Raw genomic sequence first — 24,062 nt, forward strand, 5'->3', positions numbered from 1 at the left:
ATATTCAACGTTTTGATTCTCATTAAATCGTTTTTCACTGTATTTTGCTTCAGCCATTTTGATACTTTGTCTTCACAGATACAGGACAGGCCTAAGATTGTGGACTAAAATAAGAACTAACCATGATGTGTGCAGCAGAAAGGAATTGACAGACCTTTTAAATAAGAGATTTGTGTTCGAGCTGGAGTCCTCTGCCATGAACCGCCCTCCCTCCCTGTCTTCTCCCCCGATTGCAACCATGCAGACCAACCCGGTACTGGTGGAGTCTGCAGTGGTCTTCTCTGTGGTGATGTGTGTCCACATGGCCGTGTGGAATCAGCACTCCTGGTGCTGCGTGGCCCTGGTCATCCAGGCCTTCTACGTGCAGCACAAGTGGGACCGCCTGCTCCGTAATGGCAACGCCGTCTTTCAGTGGCGCCTGTCAGCCAACAGCGGCATCGTCCCAGCCGTCATGGTGATGCCCCTGCTGGGTGTGGCGCTGCGGGAGAAGTGCGCCGCCTCGGGGAACGTCTACTTTGAGCGTTTCTCCATGGTGGTCACAGTGACAGGCATGATGCTGGCACTGTTCCTGTCGCTCCTCGCGCTGGGCATCACAAGGCCAGTGCCCACCAACACATGCGTGATTGCTGGTGTGGCGAGCAGTGCCATCCTGTACACAGTGAAGCAGACCCTAACGGTGTCGGAGGTGATTGAGGTTCTGGAGGTGCTGCTGATATTCGTCTACCTGAGTCTGATCGTGCTCTACCTGCTACCGCGCTGCTTCACGCCCGGCGAGGCCCTCCTCATCGTCGGGGGCATCAGCTTCATCGTCAACCAGCTCATAAAGCGCTCACTCAACATGGCTGAGGTTAAAGGGGAGCCTGTCCACTACTTCCTGCCCGTGGTGGTGGTAGGATCTCTTCTCCTAGGGGTGTTTTTCGCCCTGCTCTTCTGCTTCATGGAGTCTGAGACCTGGGTGTCGTCGCTCTTCTTCCACATGATGACGGCTGTGCTGGGCCTGGGGATCCTCATGCCCTGGCTCTCCCTCCTCATCCGCCGCCACCCCATCATGTGGCTGCTGGACTTTGTGACTCTGAACGACAAGCGTCTGTGCCTGCTGGGGTACTGGGTGCTGTTGGCCACACTGGCCACCCTGGTTGTGCTGCACCAGAACTACCAGCGCCAGTCAGGCTCCAAGAAGCACCAGGCCTCTACGGTAGTCAGAAAGTACTTCCACCTCATTGTAGTAGCCACCTTCGTCCCAGGCCTGGTGTATGACCGCCAGCTCCTACACGTGGCGTCCGTGGGCTGCCTGGGGGCCTTCCTGCTCCTGGAGTATGTGCGCTACTTCCGCATCCGCCCGCTGGGTCAACTCCTCCGTCAGTTACTCACCCTGTTCCTGGACGAGCGTGACTCTGGACCTCTCATCCTCACCCACATCTACCTCCTCCTGGGCATGTCCCTGCCTATCTGGCTGTTCCCGGGGCCCTGCGCCCCCAAAGGCATCCTGCCCGGGGCGGGGGGCCTGGTGCCCTACGCCGGGGTGCTGGCGGTGGGTGTGGGGGACACAGTGGCGTCGGTGTTCGGCAGCAGCATGGGCGAGATCCGCTGGCCGGGCACCAAGAAGACAGTGGAGGGCACCGCCACGTCGGTATTTGCCCAGATCATCGCTGTGGCTATCTTCCTCATATTCGACCCCACCATCAATCTGAACTCCACCTACTCATGGATCGTGGGCTCCATCACCATGGTAGCCATGCTGGAGGCCTACACCTCGCAGATAGACAACCTGCTGCTCCCGCTTTACCTCTTCATCCTGCTGCTGCTCTGATGGCCCCCGTGGAGCACCGCACACAGGTCATGTTTGAGATCGACTACCTTGCAGTCGGCGGCGGCAGACTGACAGATCTGCAAATCATAGTGAGTATCCGTTTAGGATGCAAGGCGATTTGTAGATCAGTTGGTCTCCTCAGTCTGTGATCAGCGGCTGAGCAGATGCACTTAAACACAGCCACACGGTGACCTCTTGACCAGAGGTCAGAGTGGAAAGGCTAACCAATGTAATTTCTGAATTTTAAAGTCTAAGGGAATGTATGGAAATCCTCATTGGATGACTGAGGATTGTTTTGTTTTGTTGCTTTGTGAGAGTAAAAGTTCTGATCTGTTATATTATGTTGCATTGATAATCTCTCCACTAACATGACCGTGTGTGGGAAAATCAATATGGCTGGCACAAAGAAGGATGAAGTACAATCTGATAGCACTGCTAGCTAGGGAATGAGCTTGCATACATTATGAGAAATACATGAAGACGGAACATACACTCTAGATTTTGCTCTTCATTTTGTGGGACAACAGCATGACAATAGAATCAGTGATGTTCAGCTAGAATACAACAAGTTGGTTCAAAATACACACTTTTTTTTTTTCATATCAGTTGCTTGGTGAGGATAAGGGAGGTTAAATAATTTTGTTTGAGAGCAGGGTCGTATTCATTAGGGCACACCGTAGCAAAATGTTTGGCAACGAAAATGAAAACGAGCATTCCTCATTGGACAAGTTTGGGGTAGTCCCGCCTTGTTTCAGTCTGTTTTATTCTGTTTGGTGCCTAACCACTGTTGATAATGGCTGACCCTGGCCATGACCCCACTGCAAAGATGTCTCAGAGTTGGGATATGCAAGAAAATAATACATTTCCAATTCACACATGCGTATTAACACGTGTACATGTGTAAAATAGGACAAATAGAAGCACCCACATTATTATTATTATTATTATTATTATTAGTGAATATGACCCAGCTCTGTCTTGATGGAGGTGGGGGATTCGAGGGACAGAGGATGAATGTCCCTGAGTCACTAACACGCTGAAATCCCAAACTACTGAATTATACAACAGGAGATGGAGTTCAGTACATTGGACAAAATGTATTTTAGCCAGAATTAAGTGTCCCTGCCCTGATCAGCAGTCATGGCAGACACTGGTTAATGGCACGTTTTAACAAATTGTGATGGGCTTCTTTTTTTTGCTAAAGGAAAGCTACCTTTGTACAGCCTTTTGAAGAACATCATTTGATCATTTGTTTTTCAGAGCATTTTTTTGTTGTTACAATTTCATCTGACTATAATATATTTGCATTTCTTGTTGTGGCAATATTACGGACTGATTGCGGGACATATTTGCCTTAAAGAAGTATATTTTGTATCACACATTACCTAGTACTGTAGGTACTCTAGCTGACAGCATGGTTTGTGTTGAAGTAGACTGGTTGATTCTTCAATATGGCAGCAGTTTATACACTATAGCATGACATTTAAACATTTTGAAATCCTTTACTGTAACTTGTATACAGAAATTACCCTACAGTGTCTTTTCAGTTTTGTATGAATCCTTTGTCTTTTATCCGGGTGTTTTGATAGGACCCTCTCCAAAATATACATGAATTTCCTTAACGTTCACCCCCCCCAAAATCTGATTTGTATATTGGAAATCAATTGTAGAGATGATATAACAGGGCCACATGTCATGAACATATTGAATTCATGTTTTGTTAAATTTTGAAGTGATTAAATTCATTTCCTGATAGTGTTTATAAGCTGCAGGAAGGTATGTATTTATGGTGTAATGAAAGTAACTACATGTACCTTTTTAAAATTAAATCAGCTAACATTGAGATGCTATACTAGTTATCTGTAGATGTATCTTTCGCTATCTGGCTGTGTTTAGACAGGCAGCCCAATTCTTCTGATATTTTTCCACTAATTAGTCTTGACCAATCAGATCAGCTTGTTATCAGAATTGATCTGCCTGTGTAAACGCCTCTAAGTCAGACATGTCACGTTAAACTACAACTGTCCATAGCAGTGGAGGCTGCTGAGGGGAGGATGACTCAATGTCTGGAATGGAGCGAATGTAATGGCATCAAACACATGGAGACCATGTATTTGATACCAATCCGCTCCAGCCATTACCAGAAGCCCATCCTCCCCAAATAAGGTACCACCAACCTCCTGTGGTCCATAGGAGCCTCTGCGTTCCCATAGCCTAGTTAAACTAGACCGAAATTGGCACTCAAACCATAGAGTGCACATTGAGTCTGGTACAGCCAGGCTCCAATTCCCCTTCCTCCAGTTTACTGTGCATTCTGGAGAGACCTTCTCTTTTTATAATGTTTGTTTACTTGTTTTCTCAGCATGGAACTGACAGTATTTGATGAATCTGTAATAAATAAGTAGTATTTTGTTTGTTGCCTTTTCCAATAATCCGTAATGATAATTTATGAGCTTTTTCTTGCCTTTGACAGGAAACACTTGTATTGCATGGCAGATTGTTGCATCATTAAAGGCCTTTTATGCTAGATGTTTGTCTGTTTTTCATCCAGAGATAGCAGGGTATATTTGTGGGCATAATGTCTCACATTGATCTATCAGGAAGACATACCTTGATGAGGCAAACCTGTTTATGATCAGAGAGAAGATAAATTGGATACTTAAGGGAATCTGAATGAGATTAACTGCTAAAACACATGATTTGAATTAACTGTTCTACACACAAACACATTGGTTCATTGCTCACTTCAGTGTGCTACTACTAAATGTTCACTAATCTTATAAAGCCTAACTACATGTCTTCTGACTAATACCCTGAAGCACGTGCACACACACAGGCAGCCCAATTCTGATAATTGTTTTCACTAATCTTCTCTAGGGACAAGTGAAGGTGTCTTCCTCTGTCCATCCATTCAGTGTAGTGGCAGACATAGTGAACCAGGATTACTTGGTGTACAGGGCAGGGAAAGGAAGGTCCTCTGTGGGCTGTAACCTGTCAAAAAAGAGTGAGGAACACCTTTACCTCAACACCTTCTTATATCCCCCCTAATCTCTTACTGTATTTATTTCAATGTATCAGAAGTGTACAGCGTGACGCCAATGCCTCATGTGTGCTATTCTGTGAAAGACCTGACGAAGATCCATTTGGAACACTCACTAACCAATAAAAAAGGTGTACATTTAAATAATAAGTTCCGAGGTGATGTGGTATATTGCCAGTATACCACGGCTAAGGGCTTTTCTTACACGCAACGCAGAGTGCCTGGACACAGCCCTTAGCCGTGGTATATTGGCCATATTACAATCCACAGAGGAGCCCTATTGCTATTATAAACTGGCTACCAATGTAATTAGAGCAGTAAAACTAAATATTTTGTCATACCTGTGGTATACGTTATGATGTGCCGTAGCCTTCAGCCATTCAGAATTCAGGGCTCAAACCACCCAGTTTATAATTAAGCAATAAGGCCCGAGGGGGTGTGGTCTATGGCCAATATACCCCGGCTAAGGGCTGTTCTTATGTACGATGCAACGCGGAGTGCCTGGTCACATACCACAAACCCCCAAGGTGCCTTATTGCTATTATAAACTGGTTACCAATGTAATTAGAACAGTAAAAATAAATGCTTTGTCCTACCTGTGGTATACAGTGCATTTGGAAAGTATTCAGACCCCTTCACTTTTTCCACATTACAGCCTTATTCTAAAATGGAATATATCATCCTTGAGATGTTTCTACAACTTGATTGGAGTCCACATGTGGTAAATTCAATTGATTGGACATGATTTGGAAATGCACACACCTGTCTATATAAGGTCCCACAGTTGACAGGGCGTGTCAGAGCAAAAACCAAGCCATGAGGTCGAAGGAATTGTCAGTAGAGCTCCAAGACAGGATTGTGTCGAGGCACAGATCTGGGGAAGGGGACCAAAAAATGTCTGCAGCATTGAAGGTCCCCAAGAACAAAGTGGCCTCCGTTATTCTTCAATTGAAGAAGTTTGGAACCACCAAGACTCTTCCTAGAGCTGGCCGCCTAGTCAAACTGAGCAATAGGGAGAAATGGCCTTGGTCAGGGAGGTGTCCAAGAACCCGATGGTCACTCTGACAGAGCTCCAGAGTTCCTCTGTGGAGATGGGAGAACCTTCCAGAAGGACAACATCTCTGCAGCACTCCACCAATCAGGCTTTTATGGTAGAGTGGTCAGAAGTAAGCCACTTGACAGTAAAAGGCACATGACAGCCTGCATGGAGTTTGCCAAAAGGCACCTAAATGACTCTCAGACCATTAGAAACAAGATGATCTTGTCTGATGAAACCAAGATTGAAGATTGAATGCCAAGCATCACATCTGGAAGAAACCTGGCACCATCCCTAAGGTGAAGCATGGTGGTGGCAGCATCATGCTGTGGGGATGTTTTTCAGCGGCAGGGACTGGGAGACTCAGGATCAAGGGAAAGATGACTGGAACAAAGTACAGAGAGATCCTTGATGAAGTCCTGAGTGCTCTGGAGCAGGTTCTCAGACTGGGACGACAGTTCACCTTCCAACAGGACAACAGCCCAAAGCACACAGCCCAGACAACGCAAGAGTGGCTTCGGGACAATTCTGTGAATGTCCTTGAGTGGCCAATCCAGAGCCCGGACTTGAACCTGATCGAACATCTCTGGAGAGACCTGAAAATAGCTGTGCAGTGACACTACCCATCCAACCTGACAGACCTTGAGAGGATCTGCAGAGAAGAATGGGAGAAACTCCCCAAATACTGGTGTACCAAGCTTGTAGCATCTTATCCAAGAAGACTCAAGGCTGTAATCGCTGTCAAAGGTGCTTCAACAAAGTACTGAGTAAAGGGTCTGAATACTTATGGAAATGTAATATTTAAGTTTATTTTTAATACACTTGTAAAAACCTGTTTTTGATGTATCATTATGTGGTAGTGTGTGTAAATTGATGAGGGGGAAAAAACGATTTAATCCATTTTAGAATAAGGCTGTAACGTAGAAAAATGTGGAAAAAGTCAAGGGGTCTGAATAATTTCCGAATGCATTGTATATGGGCTGATATACCACGGCTGTCAGCCAATAAGAAATTCAGGGTTCGAACCACCCAGTTCCTAATTGAGCATTGACTATTACCTATTTTCCTGGATTATGTGTGTTTGACTTCATAGGAAGAGAACATTGTCATACACTCACCAGTTCTCAGGGTTCCATTTTGTCTCCTGAGACTCCATGATGTGGAAAGTGTAGACATGGCGCGATTTTTCTGACGCGTTCTGCTCACTTTTATGGACAACCTTTCCCTCGATCAGCACCACCCCACCTGAGCAGAGACAAAATAGATAGACAGTTACTTACTAACCTGCTATCAATGTTTCTCTATGGAACAGTCATGAACCTGACAGACCAGTTTTCAAGTCAACTGTGCATGTTGATACTTTCTGATTGTAACTCAGCTTTAACGGTTACTAAAGACTACTTACTAAAGAAAAGTCAATGAAGTGTTAACTGGCTGTGTGCTTCGGTCTGTACCACTCAGTACCCTTTGACCCCCACTCCTCCCTGCTCCCTCTCACACAGTGGAAAAGACAACACTGAGGTCTGTTTGGCAGTTATTAACCAACCCTTTTGAGGTCAGTGTCCCTGATGTCAAGAGCGAGGCACACTTTGGTTTATTTTATGTAAATATTATGCGACCCACCATTACAGGCTAGTTGACAGTTAGCAGTAGAAATGAGCCACATACCTTTTTTGACAGGTGCAGGTATGAACAGCTTATCGTCATAGGTTGCCTCTCTCCCAACAAAGTCTGTCAGGGGATAGGTGCCTTCAGGGGTCCGAACCATACGTCGGGTGATACCATCTAGAGGGAAGGGGGAGATCATGGTTTGAATTACATGCTGACTCCTTAGGGGGGCACCCCTGTTATTCAAAACCTGGTTGAGACTGATGAAGGCAGTGGTTCTCAATTTACTTGAACTTGTTTTGAAATCTCAAAGGAGGAGCTGAGATAAATAACCAGTCCCGTGTCTCGGCACCAATGAATAATGAATGGACTTTTAATATGGGTCAAAGGTCATCATTAGTGCCTTACTGTTGTGTGAGCCGGGGATGAACCACAAGCAGCCATTGTCCAGGGTGGCATCCTCCAGGGCGATCCACACGCCCATCACCCTGCCCAGGGGCTCCGTGTGGAGGAATGTAGCATCTTGGTGGGGCGTCACTGACAAACAAGCAGGCAAAGTGCCATATGGGGTTCAAAATACACACACACACACACAAAATCACAGACACAGAAACTCTACAGTATTCGTAAACAGTTGTTTCAGTCATTTTCTTACCTTCTCCACCGATCCCTGGTTGCTGAAAAACACAACCGAGTAATGTCAGGACCAGTTACCACACTTTCTAAAGAAACAGTCAGACTAGTGAAAGGTAAAAAGCTGGTGTGCACTCTACCTTGAAAATGTACATGCTTTGCAAAATCACAGGACTCTTCAGACCAAGCTTCTTGGCTATACCCTGGGAGACAAACAGAGCAATCAAATCAAATTTTGTAAGTCACATGCGCCGAATACAACAGGTATTACAGTGAAATGCTTACTTATGAGCCCCTAACCGACAGTGCAGTTTCAAAAAAATACAGATAAGAGTTAAGTCTGTATTATTCAGTGTTAGTCTAACTGTAACAGTTTCTGTTGTGTCCTTTACTGACTAGCTGCTGAAGGAATTCTCACCTGAATCTTGGGTGAATGAGTGGCAGTTTTGTATAAAGGCTCATAGGCATGGAGTGCTATTGGAGATGAAAATGGATCATGAATACTGTAGATTACTGGATACTAAATCTATCTGATAGTCTTGGCAAAAAAAATGATTTTCAAAACTTTTGAAAGATAAGCACCACATCTAATCAAAGATTTGAAACTCACCATGTCCAATTTTGTTGAGAGAGCGTTCTTTTGGCACGGTGAAATCTCCTATAAAGCAAGTGACACTTAGCTGTCAATCAATGTCAAATAAATCCAACACATTCTATATTGCTTCACATTTCAGTGAGATGAGAGATTAACCTTCATTCATAATAAGGCCTCACCTTTATCATCAAAAACTCCTTTCTCAAAGAAGAAGCGGATCTTATCTCCACTGGTGATGAAGTAGTCAGCGTTTCCCTGCAGATAGATAAGGATAAGGTATTCCAGCTATAAGATCAAATCACATTTTTTTTGTGCCGAATACAACAGGACCTTACCATGAAATGCTTACTTACAAGCCTTTAACCAACGATGCAGTTCAAGATTTACTAAATAATATTTACTAAATAAACTAAAGTAAACAATAAAATAAAAAGTAACAAAATAACGAGGCTATATACAGGGGGTACCGAGTCAATGTGCGGGGGTATAGGTTAGTCGAGGTCATTTGTACATGTAGGTAGGGGTAAAACAGCAAGTAGCAGCAGTGTAAAAACAAAGGGGGAGGGTGTCAATGTAAATAGTCCAGGTGGCCTTTTGATTAATTGTTCAGCAGTCTTATGGCTTGGGGGTAGAAACTGTTAAGGAGCCTTCTGGAACTAGACTTGGCACTCCGGTACCGCTTGCCGTGCGGTAGCAGAGAAGACAGTCTGTGACTAGGGTGACTGGAGTCACTGACAATTTTTGGCCCTTCCTCTGACACCCCCTAGTATATAGGTCCTGGATGGCAGGAAGCTTCGCCCCAATGATGTACTGGGCCGTACGCACTACCCTCTAGCGCCTTACGGTCTGCTGCCGAGCAGTTGCTACAGTGCCTTGCGAAAGTATTAGGCCCCCTTGAACTTTGCGACCTTTTGCCACATTTCAGGCTTCAAACATAAAGATATAAAACTGTATTTTTTTGTGAAGAATCAACAACAAGTGGGACACAATCATGAAGTGGAACGACATTTATTGGATATTTCAAACTTTTTTAACAAATCAAAAACTGAAAAATTGGGCGTGCAAAATTATTCAGCCCCTTTACGTTCAGTGCAGCAAACTCTCTCCAGAAGTTCAGTGAGGATCTCTGAATGATCCAATGTTGACCTAAATGACTAATGATGATAAATACAATCCACCTGTGTGTAATCAAGTCTCCGTATAAATGCACCTGCACTGTGATAGTCTCAGAGGTCCGTTAAAAGCGCAGAGAGCATCATGAAGAACAAGGAACACACCAGGCAGGTCCGAGATACTGTTGTGAAGAAGTTTAAAGCCGGATTTGGATACAAAAAGATTTCCCAAGCTTTAAACATCCCAAGGAGCACTGTGCAAGCGATAATATTGAAATGGAAGGAGTATCAGACCACTGCAAATCTACCAAGACCTGGCCGTCCCTCTAAACTTTCAGCTCATACAAGGAGAAGACTGATCAGAGATGCAGCCAAGAGGCCCATGATCACTCTGGATGAACTGCAGAGATCTACAGCTGAGGTGGGAGACTCTGTCCATAGGACAACAATCAGTCGTATATTGCACAAATCTGGCCTTTATGGAAGAGTGGCAAGAAGAAAGCCATTTCTTAAAGATATCCATAAAAAGTGTCGTTTAAAGTTTGCCACAAGCCACCTGGGAGACACACCAAACATGTGGAAGAAGGTGCTCTGGTCAGATGAAACCAAAATTGAACTTTTTGGCAACAATGCAAAACGTTATGTTTGGCGTAAAAGCAACACAGCTGAACACACCATCCCCACTGTCAAACATGGTGGTGGCAGCATCATGGTTTGGGCCTGCTTTTCTTCAGCAGGGACAGGGAAGATGGTTAAAATTGATGGGAAGATGGATGGAGCCAAATACAGGACCATTCTGGAAGAAAACCTGATGGAGTCTGCAAAAGACCTGAGACTGGGACGGAGATTTGTCTTCCAACAAGACAATGATCCAAAACATAAAGCAAAATCTACAATGGAATGGTTCAAAAATAAACATATCCAGGTGTTAGAATGGCCAAGTCAAAGTCCAGACCTGAATCCAATCGAGAATCTGTGGAAAGAACTGAAAACTGCTGTTCACAAATGCTCTCCATCCAACCTCACTGAGCTCGAGCTGTTTTGCAAGCAGGAATGGGAAAAAAATTCGGTCTCTCGATGTGCAAAACTGATAGAGACATACCCCAAGCGACTTACAGCTGTAATCGCAGCAAAAGGTGGTGCTACAAAGTATTAACTTAAGGGGGCTGAATAATTTTGCACGCCCAATTTTTCAGTTTTTGATTTGTTAAAAAAGTTTGAAATATCCAATAAATGTCGTTCCACTTCATGATTGTGTCCCACTTGCTGTTGATTCTTCACAAAAAAATACAGTTTTATATCTTTATGTTTGAAGCCTGAAATGTGGCAAAAGGTCGCAAAGTTCAAGGGGGCCGAATACTTTCGCAAGGCACTGTATACCAGGCGGTGATGCAACCAATCAGGATGCTCGATGGGGCAGCTCTAGAACCTTTTGAGGATCTGGGGACCCATGCCAAATCTTTTCAGCCTCCTGAGGGGGAAAATGTGTTGTCGTGCCCTCTTCACGACTGTCTTGGTGTGTTTGGACCATGATAGTTTCTTGGTGATGTGGACACCAAGGAACTTGAAACTCTCAACCCACTCCACTACAGCACCACTGATGTGAATGGGGGCGTGTTTGGTCCTCCTTTTCCTGTAGTCCACGATCAGCTCCTTTGTCTTGCTCACGTTGAGGGAAAGGTTGTTGTCCTGGTACCACACTGCCAGGTCTCTGGCCTCTTTCCTATAGGCTGTCTCATCGTTGTCGGTGATCAGGCCAACCACTGTTGTGTCGTCAGCAAACTTAATGCTGTTGGAGTCGTGCTTGGCCATGCAGTCGTGGGTGAACATGGATTACAGGAGGGGACTAAGCACACACCCCTGAGGGGGCCCCGTGTTGAGGATCAGCGTGGCAAATGTGTTGTTGAACGCTGAAGTCAATGAACAGCATTCTCACATAGGTGCTCATTTTGTCCAGGTGGGGAAGGGCAGTGTGGAGTGCGATAATGTTACACAGGTGACAGCCAGGGTCACACATGAGCATTGGCAAAGGAATTATTATAAAGATAATTCTAGAGGGAGGAAATGCATAGGAGGGAATAAAGAACCTTACCTGCATCTTTATCATTTTAATAGGTAGGCATGGAGAAGACACATGGTTGGGTCAAATGGTGCAGAAAGCAAACCAGTGTTCACTCAATGTAGGCTTCAGCAGACATAATCAATTCCTGTGCAATCCCACCAGGCACAGATGTAGGCTCAACATCTCGTTTTGATTTACATTTGGTTGAGTTGTCAACTAATGTGAATTCAACACGAGCCCCCCCCCCCCCCCCCCCCCCCTTTCACTGGATTTAGGTTAAAAGTTGGGTGAGAAAAAATGTCCCTTACATTGATTACTTTTTGCAAATCAGTTTTCCAAGTTGATTCAATGTCAACACATTTAATGTTTTTCTTGAAATAACGTGGAAGTGACGTTGAATCAACCAGTTTTGCCCAGTGGGATGTTAACCTGTGTTTTCAACTGCTCGTCGTGATTAGTGGAGAACTGGATCCGACAATGTTCTGGAACGTCCATCCGGTCCACGATCTCTCCCATCCTCAGCCGGAGCTCATCACACTCCGCCGGGCTGAGGAGCCCGTCCAGGATCAGGTACCCGTCCTCCTGGTACTGTTGAAAAGGTCCAGAAAGTATTCACCACCACAGTATATGCACACTAGAGTCCTATAGAAATAAATTGTTTGGCTGTTACTTGAATTTTCACAAAATGTGTTTACGTTAGTTTCGTTTTTTAATTAGAATTGTAGCCGAGGTCTTGGCAGCAGCTGAAGTTATGTAAAGGTTGCTGATGGTCTACAATTAATTCAGGGAGTAGGATGCATGTGCTACGTTGTAAATCACTTGAATCACGGGCATGCAAGTTGCATTTTCACTGTATGGACAAAAATGTCACATTGTTGCACAAAATGTAGCCTACTTCTCATATCTGTGCAGCCTACAGGATAAGTAACGGATTTACTGAAATTATATAAATGACGATAGCCATCGCTATGAGAGCCATGACTACGCAGGATTGACAGTAAATACAATACAAAATTATTATAAATATATACGCTTAGGTCTACATTTTAGGCTGACCTTTTTCGCATCTTGATCTGTTAGAAAGTCCATGCTGAAAACTCAAAATGAAGCTCCGTATCCAATTTAACCGGGTTCTCCTGGTCTAAACTGTTTAGAAGTACCACGTGATGTAGACGTCTAACTCGATTAAAATGTAACAGTAGTGAAGTAATAGGATTTTCGATGTTAACCATTTCGATGCTGCTGCTCGGGACCTAGGCCTAACTGTATCTGCAATTCATCCCCAAACGCCATTGTTATGGGTGTAAGATTTCACAGTGATGCCATCTGTTGGTAAATGTTCATTACTGCAACTCTTGGGTTTTACCGGGGTGCTTGAGATACCCGGATGTGTTGTGATGTACTGAACAAGACTGGTTACTCGCATCAATGTCTCTATCTCGTTATTTAACATTCAAACAGCCATCCCATCCAAACGCTTGAACTGGATAGTGGGCATTCTTTAAAACTGTTGTACATCGGCTGTTGCTGAGATTTTAAAGGCTGGTTTCCCAGATTAGGCCTATTGTTCTGGACTAAAAAGGTACTTTGAATGGAGATTCTCCATTGACAATTGTTTAGAATTGGGGTCGATATCAGCAGGCAAGTCATTAATGGAAATAAATACATGGAGGCAGTGATAAGTTTCTTACTTTATCATTTATATCAGAATGGTAAAAAAAAAATAAAAATAGGCACAGTAAAGCAACTGTTGTGGTGTTGTCAAGGCTCTATTATTCCATTGTTACAAGAGTCTGGGGCATTCATCATTTCTCCACTAAGAAAGCCAGTGTTTACTCATTTTGGCAACGAAGTGAAAACCTATCATTACATGGGCAACACTGATGTAGAAGAGATACAGATTGTCATTTGCCCATTAACTTTTGACAGGTCCATGTTTTTACACTTAAATGAAACAAGAGCAACATTATAGTGCCACCCAATGTGGGTGGCGTACAGTATGTGAACCTGGCATAAAATGTGTGGGTTGAGATGTTGACCAGACTGTCCAAGCAGATGGAAAGGAACCAAAACCTGACAGGAACAAAAGCCAGCACACATCAGGGCCCTTACAATGCCTGCCAGCAAAACATCAAAGAAAGATAGCTAGATACAGGCTTGTACCAACTGATCTCATTCAGTTGGCTGACAGAAATATGTATCATTGTCTTGTTGACCACCCAAAGTATGGCTTACAAGAAATAAAAAGCATTGTTTGACAGACAATGTGCATTTCCATAGCCCTACCCAATATTGAGAGAGCATGCCATGGCCGTGCCAATTGTTAATGCTACGGAGATATCACAAAACTAAATTGTATTAGTCACATGCTTCGTAAAACAGGTGTAGACTAACAGTGAAATGCTTACTTACGACCCTTCATAACATCGCAGAGGGAAAAATAACACGATGAATGAATACACAATGAATAAAGATGGCATTAGTTAGGTGATAACTTGGCTATGTTATCATCAACTAAGCCAAGTACAATATGTAATAAGAAGCCTTTCTCGGACTCCCTGAACTGTTTCCATAGGCTGTGTTTTTTAGACCAACTTTTTAACTCTATCATAAACAATATAGTGTAGTATCATGAACCCCCTATTAAAAAGTAGGTTGTTTGCCTAATTATGCATATGCAATAAGAGTTAACCTAGAAACGATTCCCCAAAACAGGTCAAATACATAATGAGAAGCATCAATGCTGCTTCGACAGTTTTGGTATGCTACCCAAATGATACACAATGTGGTTAAATGACTGGCCATTAAGAGTCAGAAAATTCTAATATTTTGATGGTAATACACACAACCTTACAGCATTTTTTATTTTACATTACAAAACAAATGGAGAAAAGGACAGTGAACACTTTCCTCTGTTACTCAGACCTCCCGCAGGAGGGCGCTCCACCCACACTGGATGCACAGGAGGACTGTTGAAATAAGGCAAGCGTTGCATAGCTCGAGCACTGAACACCATTTCTGACCAGTCTGAGAACTTGAATGTTGCTTATGAAAACAAACATTCAGTAACTCTGCAAAAAACACATTAAATAAAAGGAATGTTGGGATGCATACATGGAAAATAACATTCACAACAGTCACATTGCTGATGGGATGATAAAATAAAGATAGGATGTGTGCAGTGAAAGGTGTTGTTTTACAGGGTCAGCCATAGTAATATGGTGCCTCTGGAGCACTCTAGGGTTAAGTGCCTCGCTCAAGGGCACAGACAGATTTTTCACCTTGTCGGCTCAGGTCTTCAAACCAGTGACCTTCCAGTTACTGGCCCAATGCTCAACCGCTTGGCTACCTGCTACCCTTGCGGTCAACTGTTGTGACCATGGCATGACTACCTACAGTACCGAACATACTGGCACAGTCCTATACAGATGTACAATAGAAGTTGTCTCCAACCACAGGATCAGATATTATTTAATTTCCTAATGACTAAGCTCATAATGAGGGTACTGCAATCTGACCCTAGACCATGCAACATGTACCTTGAGCCGAACAGAAACCGTTCCTACAGTGACTTGATCGGGGGAAGCCTTTTCTGTGGGTCAAACACACTTCCGGTCACACTTTGTTGATAAGCAACTGCTTGCGAAGGTTACAGTTAGGGTTAGGTCTAAGTTAAGGGTTAAGGTTAGGGCGGCAGGTAGCCTAGCAGTTAAGAGCGTTGGACCAGTCGCTGGTTTGAATCCCCAAGCAGACTAGGTGAAAAATCTGTTGATGTGCCCTTGAGTAAGGCTATTAACCCTATTTGCTCCTGTATGTAGATCTGGATAAGAGCCTCTGCTAAATTACTAAAATATAATGTAATTGGTTAGGGCTAGCAGATAGTTAGCTGAAATGTAACTTAGTCTGTAGAACATATACAGATTGACTATTCAAATAAAAATGTTCACACTTCCTAGTTCCACTGCTCCGTAAACACTTTGCTGACCTCACCCTCCACCGGTTTCCTCCATGGCGACATACTGGAGGGGGGGGGGGGGGGGGGGGGGGGGGGGGGGGGGGGGGGGGGGGGGGGGGGGTTGTGAAATAGAAGTTTGAAATCTCTATGTGCTTTTTAGGGGGGAATGCCTAATCTTGTGATTAAGGGAAGTGACAGTGTTCCCACTGTGTTGAAGGTCAGTACAAGTACAGGTCAGGATAAAAACAGATTTTTAATTTGTTGGGGAGGACTATGGAAAAGGATAAAAAGCTGGAGCATTAGATCTGGTTAGATACAAATAGTTCAGTGTAAAAACAATACATTTATAGAGTTAGACGTGATACAGAAGAATAGCATGTAACCACTGCCTCAGCTGAACTGAAAGAGGCTTACATGATTCTTTATGACGCTTTATGGCTTTTAAAGAGTGACAGCAATTATATACACAACAATATATTCTGAAATATATTATCCTGTTCTATTATCAGAATCTCAATTTTCTTCTCCGATTCAGTCAGCGCTAACTGTTTCCATATTTACCCCTTCAAATCTGTGCCACATTAAAGCTGTGAATCAATGAGCTCTCCAGTGAAGCCCTGAGATAGTCCTATGGTACTCTCAAAACAGTGTGTTAAGATAGCTCAACCACATCAATCATAACAGCCCGTTTAAGGAATGACCTGGGGGGTACCTGTTTGCAGTTTTCAAATGTTTCAAAAAGTTTGGAACATGTCAGAGAATAATACTTCAACATTAAAGTAGGTCTGTATTCAACCACCCAAGTCTCGACCAGCGAGCCTCTGCTCTGGGATTGCTTGTTCTTCTCTGATGCACTCTTACTCTGTGAGCGTTGCTCCAGCCTTTTAGAGCTGGGGACTAGCCTTTACTAACAAATCCAAGACTGAGGCCTTTTCAGAACAGAGCTGGACTCAAAACACCCATTGGTAACCTTGCAAAAAGGGCAGTTATGTATGTAGTTATTACATTTTAAAGATGAATTCAGCTCACTTTCCTCCAAAGTGAGGCTTCCCTCTCCTTTGAAAATAACTTGGAACAGCTGGTAAAAATAATAATACCATGTAAATTCTTGAAACATAAATGTAAAACATTATAAGCTATACATTTGTCTGCATATTTAGCAAAATCATGAACATGATGGTTGTAATGACACAGCGTGGGACATACATTACAGCACCAGAAAGGGAAGGCCATATTAGTAACAAGAGTTGCCTGGCTGGTCTTAAAGGAATCACCTTTGGTGGCAATTGACCTCTAATGTTGTCTACTCCAAGTCCATTCAATAAAAAAGTATCTCTTCGATATTCATGCAGAATATACCTCACAAATGTGTTCTGTATAAGCCAATGATGTATCCACGGTCACTGTTTTGGAGTGCAAATATCTGGGTTGTTTTCATTAGGGCACACGGTAACAAACATTTTTAAATGTGTTGCAGAAAACAACAATTTGTGTTATTTTTGGACAAGTCCAGGTCGTTTCAGTCCATTTCCCACTATTTGGTGCCTAATAAAACAGGGCCCTGCTTTGGTTCCATCGGCCATAGTGTTTCATTCACCAGTCAGATCCTGCGTCCTCTCACTGGCGTTTGGATAAACAGCCTAGTGGACTGTATACTTCCAAGTGAAGATGGAAAACAGAGCACACACACATATATTGCTTTGTAGGCTACATGAACCATCCACACCAACTCTTTTATGTAGTCCTTCTGTGGCCACTGTCTATACCAGAAATGTCAAAACATACCTGTCAGTTGTTTGAGAAAAAAAAATATATATAAATATTGGTTTTTCTTTTGGTGGGGAAACATACTCAATATAGTTTAAAATGACTAAAACCAAATGGAAACGGTGTAGAAATGATAATGGAAGCTAGACAGTCCGGGAGGATTGACCTCAAAGACCAAATGCAGCCCCCAGAGCAAAATGAGTTTGACAACCTTGACCCATACTGAGATGACTCCGTACAAACAAACAAACAAACAAAATCCTCAATCTCACAAGCATTTCATTTCTGTCTCTCATCCTCTCCTAATCAGCATTCGACAACGATCGACTTTGCACATCATTTCATAAAAGAAAAAGGGAGAAAAGAACCAAAGTTGGAGAGGAGAGGTCTCCATCTGGTTAGTCTGTTAATAAACATCTTGTGACCCTGTGACTAGGGATGTGATGGTCATGGAATTTTGGATAATGGTAATTGGGCAACCAAATTACCGCGGTCACCATAATAAATGTTTGTATAGCAAAAAATGTATAATTTTTTTGGTAGATTTACATTTTCTCCTCTCCTCCAGACTGCATGTGCTGCCATAGAAATATAATGAATAGAACAGGCATCCCAATTCAAGTAAATTATGGCATAATGGGTGGAGTGGTGGCTATTGACAGTGTACCCATAGTTTAAAAGCAGGAAGTAATTTGTGCTGCGATTTGATTCAATCAACTCACATTACAAAAAAATACATTGCATGAGCTACATTAGTTAACATTCTACATTACCATGGAAATTACATCACAATATCAGGCAGCCATTGCAAGTGTATCTACAAATTTACCAGTCAAATTACCAAGATTAGATTTTCCTAGACTGTTGTATTTCTGTGTGCTGATGCATTGTGGTTATTCAGCCAAATGTTATTTTTTTATTTTTTTTTTGTATGGTTATGGCTGTCTTCATCGGTTACACGGTTATACTGTAATTGTGGCAGTCCTACCATTTACCCTAAAAAATACAAATTTAGCCAGGAGAGCCAAGACAACAACCAACCAACCATCCTTCTCTGGATGCGTGTCCAGCAATACAGACACATCTCCCCCCTTTCTCCTACCCCATACTAGTGGAGGCTGGAAGGAGGGAGAAATTTGAGAATGGCCTCCAATTGAAAGTGACATCAGCCTCCACTGCCCAATCCTCTCTCCCGCTTTCCTCCTCTCCTTAGGCTCCCTCTCTCTGGACTCTCTCAGACCAGCTCCTTGTCGGCCCTCCACAGCTGTTCTTTGACCTCTGTGGGCAGTGTCTTGAACAGGTCCTCCTCCACCACCAGGCCGCTCCTCTTCAACTGCCTGCACTCCCCCAGCTCCACGGGCAGGCACTCCAGACGGTTACCCCGCAGCTCCAGCTGGGTCAGGCCCGTCAGCTCGCCGAAGCGCGATGGTAGAGTATGCAGGCAGTTGTTGCCCAGGTTCAGGGTGCGCAGCTTCTTGCACTGGAACAGCTCCGGCGGGAGCGACTCGATCTGACAGTGACAAGGAGGGAGATCAGAGTGAGGATGAATGTTGAAATAGGAGAAATGTTTATTTTGTCTGTTTTTGACTTCATAAAATATAATTTAATTGTATTTGTGCATAGGTTATGCATACTATAGTGTATGGTTTAAACAGGCATACTGTTTCTTGCTTTAGGCTGTGAAAGGTGCTTAAAGTTGAACTCCTCCCCAGTGAACAGCTATGTTCAAGAACAGACTTGGCAAAAGAGGGAAGAAAGGAGAGTTCAGTACATACTGTTCCGACCGTAGCTACCCAATCGAAACACAGTCACACCAGCCCACAGGACTTTAAGCCAATCAGAAACAAACCTAGGCACTCTGCCCTAAAGAAGGGAGCCAATCGAGCCATAGAGGTACAGACAGACATACAGTCAGTCTTAGAGTACCATACATATTTGTATAATTACTTATGCTCACACCAACACCTGTTATTAATAGTTCAGTCATCTGTTGAGGCAACAGCACAATGAGTGCATTTTACATAGATGCTGTTAATTTAAGCCAAAATATGATCAGAGTAAGCTGATTCACCAAGCTTAAAATAGCCTTATCAAATTACAAATGCTTTTCTTAGCTTCAAAACAGTGAAGATGTAAGGCAGCTGGAGCTATCCAGGCATTGTTCTTCAAGAGAAAAACAAAAACCTAGAACACTTTAGAACATTGGAGTACAGTGGTGAGCGTCGGGTCCTCGTTAGGGGCCCACCTGGGAATAACGTTTTACAAATTTCACAACTCATTTGGGTCGATAATGTACTAATGGCAAAGAGAAGACTCTGGAGAAGGGTGTAAAAACACAGAACACACCAGAGGGGTTCCTTGTAAACGGTGCTATTTTGAGCAGCATACCACCCTGTTTGTGGCCTATTCTCAGTATGGAACTACGTATATGGGTGAGTGAGTGCAGTAAAACAAAAAAACATAATAGTATCGTTTACTCAAACCATCTGATTCCTCACACAGCAGATGACCACCAGTACGCAATAGGGAAAATGTTGTATAACCTCCCAGAATTCCTTGTAAGTCTTTATTTTTCACACTAAACTTGATTCTTAAAAAATGTATTGGATGAACGGTGTGTTAAGTTAATGAACTGGCTCAGCATTAGACAATGTCCACCAAAATCAAGCAAATTCGTTGTAAGGAGACTGAAGTCAGCCTGTCTGTCAGGAATGTACAGGAAGTCACAATGGTCAGAGTGTCGTTGATGCAAAATGCACAAATCAGCCAATGCAAAAACACAAAATGGCCATTGCTATAGCGGAGTCACTTCACATGTACATGATTAAAATATACGAAATCCTATAATGCATTTACATATGATATTACACAAACTATATTTTACATGATACATTCCACTAAAGTGTTACACTTTCATTTACAAGCTTTACACTTACAAGAGTTAGCCTACACTTACATTATTCTCAAAACTCTAGAAGTCAGCACTCAGACAAGAATTCACATAAGTCAAAGTTCATGTTAATGATCTCAGACTCAGTCGGGAGTTTTGTGAATTGTTTGTAAGATTGCATCTCCCAGAGGTATTCTGTACAGGACACACTAAACCTTTTCCAGCCATCTGCTTAGTGAAGATGAATTGCATCTAACAGGGTGGGGAATAGTACATATAAAACCAAAAAAATACAGAATGAAAACAGTTCGCCATGAAAATCACCCCAGGGACAGGACCGCTTGATCTGCAGCCAGAAGTGTGACAAACTCATTAGCATAATAGAACTGCTTGTCTGTACTTTTAAAACTCTGGCACATTGTCTCAGTTAACCAACAGTGTGTAGTAGGTCCAGCAGTTTCCCCTATTTTAACTAATTTGAAACATTATTAGCAGGATAGGCGGTTACTTTTCCAAATATTGAACTATTCAAGTGACCAGTTTATCTCAATGGCACCGACTATGTAGACATTCCAGTCTACTACACAACTCTACAATAGGTACACAAGGTCATTAGGTCTCTATGTCTGATAAGTAGTATGGAGCTGCGGCTTGGAGTATTGTTTCTTCATCCTATGTAATATATTCCCTGTGAATCTGATGTTTTTCCGGCCTTTATGGAAAATTTGCCATTAAAAGTCACTTAGTCAATATTCACCATATATTACTCTGAAAGTACCATGTTTTGCCCAATAGATGCTGCTGTTCCTGCTACATCATTTTATCAATTTTGTTGGGCTCTTGAGTTTTTAAATGCATCGACTACAAAAAAAAAAATTGCAACCTTGGGTAGAAAACCAATAGCTTTTGCTCATGATGAAAATACATTGTGTGATCACTCCCAAGTCAAGACAGTCCTCCATGAAAGCAATTCAGTTTGTCCTTCTAGCAACCTAATGCTTCAAGCCAACTCTCCTTGAACAGTTTAACAAATGGCAGCTTTATGAGATGGCTATCCCGACGGTGCAAATTCCATATGAAGACTTTTCCTACAAGCCCAAAACTGTGATGGAGGAATGGGCTAGTGACTAAAACTGTTGCGACAAACCTAATAAAATAATATAATTATGAACCACTGCAAGGCAGTCTGGAAGGCACTGCAAGGCAGTCTGGAAGGCACTGCAAGGCAGTCTGGAAGGCACTGCAAGGCAGTCTGGAAGGCACTGCAAGGCAGTCTGGAAGGCACTGCAAGGCAGTCTGGAAGGCACTGCAAGGCAGTCTGGAAAGCACTGCAAGGCAGTGATTAGTGACATTTACCATTAAATACAACACCATTACAAAAAACTGTGGCCATGTCCTCATGCTCCTAGACCGTAGTGCTGCTATTGACACCAATCGACCATGACATTCTTTTGGAGAGATTGGAAACCCAAATTGGTCTACAAGGACAAGTTCTGGGCTGGTTTAGATCTTATCTGTCGGAAAGAAATCAGTGTCTCTGTGGATGGTTTATCCTCTGACAAATCAACTAAGTTTCGGTCTTCCTCAAGCTTCCGTTTTAGGAACACTATTGTTTTCACTATACATTTTACCTCTTGGTGATGTCATTCGAAACAATGTTAACTTTCACTGCTATGCGGATGATACACAGCTGAACATTTCAATGAAACATGGTGAAGCCCCAAAATGGCCCTCCCTGAAAGCCTGTGTTACAGACATAAGGTTGATGGCGGCAAATTGATAAGTTGATAAGTTAATGGCGGCAAATGTTTTACTTTTAAAAACTCAGACAAAACAGAGATGCTCGTTCTAGGTCCCAAGAAGAAGAGATCTTCTGTTGGATCTGACAATTAATCTTGATGGTTGTACAGTCGTCTCAAATAAAACTGAAGGACCTCGGCATTACTCTGGACCCTGATCTCTCTTTTGACGAACATATCAAGACTGTTTCAAGGACAGCTTTTTTCAATCTACGTAACATTGCAAAAATCTGAAACTTCCTGTGCAAAAATGATGCAGAAAAATGAATCCATGCTTTTGTCACTTCTAGGTTAGACTACTGTAATGCTCTACTTTCCGGCTACCCGAATAAAGCACTAAATAAACACGGCTGCTAGAATCTTGACTAGAACCAAAAAATTTGATCATATTACTCCAGTGCTAGCCTCTCTACACTGGCTTCCTGTTAAGGAAAGGGCTGATTTCAAGTTTTTACTGCTAACCTACAAAGCATTAAATGGGCTTGCTCCTACACATCTTTCCAATTTGGTCCTGCCGTACATACCTACATGTACGCTACGGTCACAAGACGCAGGCTTCCTTACTGTCCCTAGAATTTCTAAGCAAACAGCTGGAGGCAGGGCTTTCTCCTATAGAGCTCAATTTTTATGGAATGGTCTGCCTACCCATGTGAAAGACGCAGACTCGGTCTCAACCTTTAAGTCTTTATTGAAGACTAATCTCTTCAGTAGGTCCTATGATTGAGTGTAGTCTAGCCCAGGAGTGTGAAGGTGAACGGAAAGGCTCTGGAGCAACGAACCGCCCTTGCTGTCTCTGCCTGGCCGGTTCCCCTCTCTCCACTGGGATTCTCTGCCTCTAACCCTATTACAGGGGCTGAGTCACTGGCTTACTGGTGCTCTTCCATGCCGTCCCTAGGAGGGGTGAGTCACTTGAGTGGGTTGAGTCACTGACGTGATCTTCCTGTCCGGGTTTGGCGCCCTACTCAGGTTCATGCCGTGGGAACGATCTTTGTGAGCTATACTCAGCCTGGTTTCAGGGTAATAAGTTGGTGGTTGAAGATATCCTTCTAGTGGTGTGGGGGCTGTGCTTTGGAAAAGTGGGTGGGGTTATATCCTGCCTGATAGGCCCGGTCCGGAGGTATCAGCAGATGGGGCCACAGTGTCTCCCGACCCCTCCTATCTCAGCCTCCAGTATTGATGCTGCAATAGTTTGTGTTGGGGGGGGTAGGGTCAGTCTTATGTCTGGAGTATTTCTCCCGTCCTATCCGGTGTCCTGTGTGAATTTAAGAATGCTCCCTCTAATTCTCCCTCTCTCCCCCAGAGGTCCTGAACCTTGGGACCATGCCTCAGGACTACCTGGCCTGATGACTCATTGCTGTCCCCAGTCCAGCTGGGTCGTGCTGTTGCTCCAGTTTCAACTGTTCTGCCTGCGGCTATGGAGCCCTGACCTGTTCACCGGACATGCCATTTTTGACTCAACCCCTCGACCCCTGAATGCTCGGCTATGACAAGCCAACTGACATTTACTCCTGAGGTGCTGACCTGTTGCACCCTCTACAACCACTGATGATGATAATAATTTGACCCTGCTGGTCATTATGAACGTTTGAACATCTTGGCCATGTACTGTCATAATCTCATCCTGGCACAGCCAGAAGAGGACTGGCCACCCCTCAGAGCCTGGTTCCTCTCTAGGATTCTTCCTAGGTTCCAGCCTTTCTAGGGAGTTTTTCCTAGCCACCGTGCTTGTAGATTTGCATTGCTTCTTATTTGGGG

The 24,062-nt window shown here is 43.5% G+C and overlaps 3 protein-coding genes across 4 annotated transcripts in view; 1 reads left to right on the plus strand and 2 right to left on the minus strand.

Annotated features, from left to right (window-relative positions):
• The first annotated feature begins 173 nt into the window (after positions 1-173).
• On the plus strand, positions 174-4,337 carry dolk (dolichol kinase). The gene has a single exon (XM_021601856.2). It carries the CDS (start codon positions 197-199, stop codon positions 1,808-1,810), a length of 1,614 nt encoding a protein of 537 aa, XP_021457531.1. The 5' UTR covers positions 174-196; the 3' UTR covers positions 1,811-4,337.
• On the minus strand, positions 2,524-13,199 carry phyhd1 (phytanoyl-CoA dioxygenase domain containing 1). Of its 2 annotated transcripts, XM_021601857.2 has the most exons (12): positions 12,953-13,199; positions 12,326-12,484; positions 11,927-11,932; positions 8,902-8,977; positions 8,738-8,785; positions 8,546-8,601; positions 8,268-8,330; positions 8,150-8,171; positions 7,903-8,031; positions 7,555-7,671; positions 7,005-7,131; positions 2,524-4,801 (listed from the first exon to the last, which is right to left on the minus strand). In XM_021601857.2, exons 1-12 carry the CDS (start codon positions 12,983-12,985, stop codon positions 4,753-4,755), a joined length of 885 nt encoding a protein of 294 aa, XP_021457532.1. In that variant the 5' UTR covers positions 12,986-13,199; the 3' UTR covers positions 2,524-4,752. The 2 variants fall into 2 exon arrangements, with proteins under 2 accessions (XP_021457532.1, XP_021457533.1); XM_021601858.2 differs by lacking the exon at positions 11,927-11,932 and having other exon boundaries at positions 12,953-13,197.
• A 5,327-nt stretch (positions 13,200-18,526) lies between these two features.
• Positions 18,527-24,062, minus strand: part of LOC110523281 (volume-regulated anion channel subunit LRRC8A) — a 28,285-nt gene continuing 22,749 nt past the window's right edge. The window contains exon 3 of the mRNA XM_021601859.2: positions 18,527-19,128. Coding sequence (XP_021457534.1) covers positions 18,853-19,128 — 276 coding nt within the window. The 3' untranslated portion in view covers positions 18,527-18,852. The remainder of the gene's footprint in view (positions 19,129-24,062) is intronic.

The sequence above is a fragment of the Oncorhynchus mykiss genome, chromosome 5 (genome assembly GCF_013265735.2).
Source record: "Oncorhynchus mykiss isolate Arlee chromosome 5, USDA_OmykA_1.1, whole genome shotgun sequence".
In the NCBI taxonomy this organism is placed as follows: domain Eukaryota; kingdom Metazoa; phylum Chordata; class Actinopteri; order Salmoniformes; family Salmonidae; genus Oncorhynchus; species Oncorhynchus mykiss.